Here is a 7,742-nt window from a genome sequence, read left to right as displayed (position 1 = left end):
TATAATGTACTATTGCTGGGATTTGTTGTATTCCTCTATAGCTGGTGATATTCTGCATTGCGCTGTATAATGTACTATTGCTGGGATTTGTAGTCCTCTATAGCCGGTGCCATTCTGCATTGATTGCTGTATAATTATAAACTTTCCATTTCACTATATTGCACACCACACTTTTTTTTTTTTACTTCTACCGCTCCAAGCTCGCTCCTGTGATGGACTACAATCTCAATACAAACTAGTAGTCCATCACTGAAGCCATTTTTCAAAATTTATTTTATTGTTTATCAGATTAACCGATTAATCGAACTTAATAATCGGCTAACTAATCGATTTTGAAAATAATCGTTAGCTGCAGCTCTACTTATGTCAGAGTCTCTATCCCGTTATCCAAAAAATGAGCCAAAACGATCAGAGAGTTCAAAAATAATGTATTTACATTGCAAGAAGCACCAAGCAATATATACACATGGCTCTGCCCAGACTGTCACCCAGAATAGCTTCCCTATGCTATACATACTATTGCTCCAGGTGCATAGTACTACTACTACTACTACTACCACCATGTTGAAAATACTATTGCTCCAGGTACATATAGTACTACTACTACTACCATGTTATACATACTATTTTTCCAGGTATATAGTACTACTGCTACTATGCTATACATACTATTGGTCCAGATACATAGTACTACCACTACTACTACTACTACCATGTTATACATACTATTGCTCCAGGTACATAGTACTACCACTACAACTACTACTACTATGTTATACATACTATTGGTCCAGATACATAGTACTACCACTACTACTACTACTACCATGCTATACATACTATTACTCCAGGTACATAGTACTACTACTACTACCATGCTATACATACTATTGCTCCAGGTACAGAGTACTACTACTACTACCATGCTATACATACTATTGCTCCAGGTACATATAGTACTACTACTACTACCATGTTATACATACTATTGCTCCAGGTACAGAGTACTACTACTACTACCATGTTATACATACTATTGCTCCAGGTACATAGTACTACTACTACCATGTTATACATACTATTGCTCCAGATACATAGTACTACTACTACCATGTTATAAATACTATTGCTCCAGGTACATAGTACTACTACTACCATGTTATACATACTATTGCTCCAGGTACATAGTACTACTACTACTACTACTACAATACTATACATACTATTGCTCCTGGTACATAGTACTACTACTACAACAATGCTATACAAACTATTGCACCAGTTACATATAGTACTACTACTACTATGCTATAGATACTATTGCTCCAGGTACATATAGTACTACAACTACTACCATGTTATACATACTATTGTCCCAGGTACATAGTACTACTACTACTACTACAATGTTATACATACTATTGCCCCAGGTACATAGTACTACTACTACTACTACAATGTTATACATACTATTGCCCCAGGTACATAGTACTACTACTACTACTACTATGCTATAGATACTATTGCTCCAGGTACATAGTAGTAGTCTCATAAGCACTGGGGCATGACTTGAGAAAGGGGACATTGTCCTGACCATTCTAGGTGTTGGCAGTCTGATGGTTTCTTCTTCATGTTATGGTATTGTATCCTCTGTGCCAATTGCCCCTCACTGCCTCTCAAACCATCACTATGCACCTTGAGCAATGGCTACATTCATTTTGAAATCTCGAATCGTTTGGTGCTCTGGTTCATTTTTGGATCAGTTGATATTGCAGTGACAGCCACAGAAGATGGAGCGGGGGAGGAGGCGGGTGTGACGTGGTCGGTGCGGGTGGGCTTTAAGCATACACCGTCACTTTGCCCTGAATAGACATGACAGGGTATCTTTAACCAGTAGAGGTGGTATTTAGGACCTGTCACCAGGCCACAACATCCCACACTCCAGGCACTGGGTGACTAGAACAGTCAGTGAGCCTCTGTGTAGTGTGGTCATAACTCTAATCTCTCAGAGCCGCCATCTTGGAGCATGCAGAGCGAAAGGATGAATTGGGTGCAGGTACGCCTGGTGGCAGCCCATTCCTCCTCAAAGGCACAGGGGCACATCAGGAGCCCAGCTGAAGACCCCAGTGTGTCCCCCTCACCAAACCCAACAAGGGAAACACACGCTCATCGATTTATAACTAGCTTATAAAGTGCGGTGCACGTGGAAGGGCTTTACATTACAAACACCAACATTTCCCAGCACTCCTGCCAGCCAGCCAACAGAGGTTTCGTTGTACAACTTTTGCCAAATGTGCCGGGCTTCTGGCGTGTCCCCGTGGCTTTAAGGAGAAATGGGCTGCCTCCGGGCATACCTGCACCCCTATTTGTCCTTTGCTATGTATGCTCCAAGATGGTGACTCTCATAGATTGTCAGACTCGTATTACTGACTGTGACTTCCTGTTCCAGTGACAGCCGCTGCCATCATTTCTTGACCTGCAGTCACAGAGACAAAAAGCGGGGTGAAATCTCCCCCAAGTCTTTCCTGCTTTACAGACATTTCCTCTTACTTCCTGTTTTATCGTTGGAACAGGAAGTGAAAAAAAAAAACCTGACCCTTTCCTACTAGTTTTGGGTATCTGTTGCAGTGGACATTTGTTGCACGCTGTCATTAGTCGCTCCATGTTATTCTATGAATTGTTGTATTTGCAATGGACAGAAGTTCATAGCTATCTAGTAACTTTCCTGTTTTATCCCTGCCCCCTCCCCCTCCTCGTCTGTGTCCGCAGGGTGCCTTGGTCACTGCATGTGCCGACGAGACTCTTCACTTATGGAACCTGAGACAGAAGAGGCCAGCCGTTCTTCATTCCCTTAAATTTAACAAAGAACGGTAAGAAAGAAGACCGCTTCCATTCCTCACCTGTACATCGATACTGTAGAACAGGGGTGCCCACAATTTTTGTGTTAAGATCTACTTATCAAATGACGAGCTACATGAGATCTACCAACGACAAAAAAACTCCCTCGCTCTCTCTCCTGGCTGTCTCCCCTGGCTGTCTTTCCTCTTTCTCCTGGCTGTCTCTCCTCGCTCTCTCTCCACTGGCTGTCTTTGCTCTCTCTCCTGGCTGTCTCTCCTCTCTCTCCTGGCTGTCTCTCCTCGCTCTCTCCCCTGGCTGTCTTTGCTCTCTCTCCTGGCTGTCTCTCCTCGCTGTCTCTCTCCCTCCCCTGGCTGTCTCCCCTGGCTGTCTCTCCTCTCTCCCCTGGCTGCCTTTCCTCTCTCCCCTGGCTGTCTCTCCTCGCTGTCTCTCTCCCTCCCCTGGCTGCCTTTCCTTGCTCTCTCCCCTGGCTGCCTTTCCTCTCTCCCTCTCCTGGCTGTCTCTCCTCGCTCTCTCCCCTGGCTGTCTCTCCTCGCCCTCTCCCCTGGCTGTCTCTCCCCGCTCTCTCTCCTCGCTCTCTCTCCTGGCTGTCTCTCCCCGCTCTCTCCCCTGGCTGTCTCTCCTTGCTCTCTCTCCTGGCTGTCTCTCCCCGCTCTCTCTCCTGGCTCACCTTGCTGTATTTTGCTGTGTAAATTAATATTCTTTGATGTAATACATAGCAGCACTACAACCCCCAGTATCCACCAGAGAGGTGTCAGGGAGCTCGGCTCAGCAGACTCAGGCTAATAGGTAATCATCTGTGCACAGCGAAATAAATATACCAAAATGGAATAAAGGGGCCGCCCTTCCCCCCTTCCTGATCTACCAGCATCAGCTTCGTGAGCTACTGCTAGATCACCTTCTACCTAATGGGCACCCCTGCTGTAGAACAAGGACTGGTCTTAGGAGACACACATCTCAGCTTGGCAATAAACATACATTTGTGTGCAGGGGGAAAAAAAGCAAATAAAGTGCGATGAGAGCCAAAAAACACAATGAGGGGAATTTATCAAAACTGGAGCAGACAAAATCTGGAGCAGCTGTGCACGGCAACCAATCAGCTTCCCTGTCTCATTTTCAAATCTTCACTGACCAATCTGAAGAGAGAGAGATGCTGATTGGTTGCCATGGGCAACTGCTCCAGATTCTGCCTGCTCCAATTTTTATAAATCCCCCCCCCAAGGACTTGGAAATAAGAATACTGCTCATATTGTAGCATTCTGTAAGGCCTCGTTCACACCTGAACGTTTTGTAGCGCGTTCTACGCTCGACGAACGCGCTACAAAACGCTCAAACATCTAAATCCCATTGTAGTCAATGGGTCCGGTTCCCACCTGGGCGTATTTCAGCCCGTCCCTAACGCACTACAAAACGGCCCACGCCTGAAAAGGTCCAGGTACTGCTTTGGGCCGTTTTTGTTGCGCGTTTCCATTGGGATACAGCCAAGTAGCCCTCGGAAACGCGCGACAGACACGTATTGCATATGCGCGTCTGTCGCGCGGTAAAAAAACGTGCGACAGACGCGCATATGCAATACGCCTAGGTGTGAACCAGGCATAAGGACAGGGAATATAAGTCGGGGGAACTGTCAGGTTACAGTTCTTGTCAGATGAGGGACTGATTCCTCATTCGATAAACATATAACAACTTTCTCTTCCGGCTCATGAAGACAACAGCAGATCCCTCGAAGCGGACACAGGTCGCAATGGATGAAGGAAACTCCCATCTTTAGTAGGGGGTGTAGGAGAGTGATGGGGAATGTAGGCTGCCATAAAACTTTTAAAGCCCTTCCCCAGGAAAGCAAAAAAGGACCCTGCATTGTAAGGTTGGGTGCCTAGGGGCTGGAGTAAAGCAGATTTACTTACTTAAACCACATTCCCCCGCTGGTCAATGCTCTCCTCTTCTCCCCCCCCCCTGCTCTGGCTGGTGAAATGTCCCTCAGCATCCTCGACTCTAAAGGTGGCCATACACTTTACAACCATCGCAAGGCCTTAGTCTTGCGATGGTTGTAAAGTAATCAAAAAAACGTACGATCTGCCCATCTGGGACAGGCTGATCGTACTTGCGATGACCGCAATGCTGAACGGGCAGTGTGCGCGTGCGCACACCTGCCCGTTCGGCATTTGTCTCCCGAGCACCTTAGACAAAAGACGTCTCTCCTTAGACAAAAGACGTGCGACCGTACAGTAGAAACGCTCGCACGTCTTCATTCACACTGCACGATTATCGTACGATGGCGGAATTTCCCGCGATTCTCGTACGAGAATCGTGCAGTGTATGGGCACCTTTACGGGTGCCCACACACCTTACGATAATGGCGGGAAATCCCGCGTTCGTACGATTATCGTAAGGTGTATGGAAGCCGTGTGACCCCTCCTACTGTAAGGTCGCACGACTTTTAACTTACGGACATGTTCGAAAACCCGCCGAGCATCGTACGTTGTTCGGCGAGTGTGTAGCATGTTCGTAAGATAAAAGGCGGACGGGCCGGTGTGCGCAAGCGCACACTGCCCGTTCAGCATTGCGGTCATCGGAAGCCCGCCCCTCAGGGGGGCGCGGCTTGCGATCATCGCAAGTACGATCTGCCTGTCCAAGATAGGCAGATCGTACGTTTTATTAAATTACTTTACAACCATTACCTTACATGCGATGGTTGTAAGGTGTGTGCCCAGCATAATGCAGATCTGTGTATAGACCTGTGGTCTATGGATCACTGCCTGGTGATGTGGACAGCTCTTTTTGATTGTTTATTGACGGGGGTCTCCGAAGGTCCTGAAGACCCCAGGGGCATCATGGTGACGTCTCAACAAAAGTGTGCTGGACCCAGAGTGCAACATTTGTGTCCACACAGGTGCTGCAAGTCACGGGGGGAGGGGGGGATCAGGTACGCAGAAAAAAGGTTTTGGAGGTTTTTTTGTAATATTGAAAATGGGTGATAAGGGCGGTGCGGGTTTTATTTTTCTACCAGAAACTGGGCTTTAACCATAGGACCTTATATGTCTGTGAAGGTTCTCAGTTATCCAGGTCATGGTATGGTGCAGGAGTGGGCAACTCCATCCTTCCAGCTGTTGTGAAACTACAAGTCCCATGAGGCATTGCAAGACTGACAGTTACAGGCATGACTCCCAGAGGCACGTTGGGATTTTTAGCTGGAGAGCCGGAGTGGCCCACCCCTGGTAACTTAGTGGCTTAGATAAGCTTCAAAACATCTTCAACATTACAGAACACATCCAGTTGAATGTGAGTAACAACTCCCAATCATAAAATCTTAAAGGAGAACTATGAGGTCAGAGCTTTTCCCCATAGTTCTCCTTAGGGTAACGGGAGGAGACAAACTAGCGTCCTCCCGTGACGCAAAGCTCAGTATATAGCGGGCTACAGCTCGTGGTATACTGAGACTGCCGCAGCCGGGACAGATCCTGACAATGCTGTCCAGATCCACCCAGCTGCGTGATTGACAGCTGGCTCTGCCTATCTAGAGGCAGCTGTACCCGGCTTCTCCCCGTCCATTCGTCCACTCAGCGTGGAGGATCGGAGAGGGGGGAATCCCTGCAGGGAGCCTCGATTGACAGTCACGGCTCTCTGCAAGGAGTATATCGAGAAGTGAGCGAGCGCCGGTATGTGTTCTCTCACTTCCCGATCTATTGAGCCGACCTGTGACAGTCTCATTGTCACAGGTCGGCTCCAACTATGAGGCTGAGTGATTTTCACCCCCCTCATAGTTCTCCTTTAAATAAGGAGTTGAATATAAATCTTGAACAAATAAGCATGCACAATTATATTACGAGTGGTAGATGAACCAAAATGTTTTTAAACTTTGGATAGTATGTAAAGTGTCTGAAGCTCTGTCAGCTTTTGATTGTTATCAATATCCCTATTGGGGCTATTTCCCCCCTCCCCCACCTTCCCTTCACTGATTCCACCAGAGAGAGTAAGTGAGAGGAAACAGGGACACAGACAGCGACAAGAACACTTTTATAATAGACAGGGTCTCTTCATTTATGCCCTGATGAAGAGACCCTGCGTGGTCTCGAAACGTTGGCTCTTGTGATTGTGTGACCTCTATGTCCAATAAATGGACATGTTGGATTATTCTACTGAGTGCTGGTGATTCCTCTTCCTACATTGGGACAGAGTTGGAACCTCTATCAGGAAGCTTGCAGTGTGCAGTGAGCTAAATCAGTCCAGGAGAGGAGCCGGTACAACTGTGCAAGACTGAAGGGAAGGCCGGGGCTCAGGACGAGTATAACACTTCTTGTACATGCTCAAGCATGACTGGTCCTCTTTAATAATACCATGAGACATTAAGCCGTATGACAAGGTAGAATGTACGTTGCCAATAAGCACTTGAATATCCTTGAGACGTCTGGCTTTACGAGCGGCAGGTCTGTAATTTGGCAAGTAAAGTGCCCGGTGTCGGCGGGAGACGGGTTAAGTATTGCAAACTTTCCAGGCAGGGTGTGATTACGGCCACTTTTCCTTCGTCCCCCGAGGTACAGCTGGTAACTGCATTTTACAAAACATGTCAGAGATGAAATGAGAAGAAATCAGAAGTAGAGACTCTCGTCGGGCTCAGGGAACCGCCGTCTAGCTATCAGATTGTCAAGTGTTTTGTTCACTGCAGTAAATGTCAACGTATAATTAGTTCCAGCTTAGCGAAAGCCGGTAAGGCGGCAGAAGTCAGGCCGGTAAAAGCAAATGGAATGTTAGTTCTCTCGGGTTAAGAAATGAGAACATTCCATCGTGGTCCCCTATCTGTTGTCTCATCTCTTGGGGCCCTTACGATGGTAAAAACTCGAGACTAAGACATTAACTGTCTTAGTAGTGTGGGGGGGGGGGGGGGGCGG

The 7,742-nt window shown here is 47.1% G+C and overlaps 1 protein-coding gene across 1 annotated transcript in view; it reads left to right on the top strand.

Annotated features, from left to right (window-relative positions):
* The window catches only part of LOC108800617 (syntaxin-binding protein 5-like), a gene marked incomplete at its 3' end in the record, with an annotated part of 121,709 nt that overhangs the window by 90,623 nt on the left and 23,344 nt on the right, over positions 1 to 7,742 (top strand). The window contains exon 4 of the mRNA XM_018572599.1: positions 2,770 to 2,870. Coding sequence (XP_018428101.1) covers positions 2,770 to 2,870 — 101 coding nt within the window. The remainder of the gene's footprint in view (positions 1 to 2,769; positions 2,871 to 7,742) is intronic.

Source organism: Nanorana parkeri, unplaced genomic scaffold (genome assembly GCF_000935625.1).
Source record: "Nanorana parkeri isolate BGI_ZX_2015 unplaced genomic scaffold, ASM93562v1 scaffold2082, whole genome shotgun sequence".
In the NCBI taxonomy this organism is placed as follows: domain Eukaryota; kingdom Metazoa; phylum Chordata; class Amphibia; order Anura; family Dicroglossidae; genus Nanorana; species Nanorana parkeri.
Note: the sequence above shows the minus strand (reverse complement) of the source record. Positions and strands in the feature narration are given on the sequence as shown.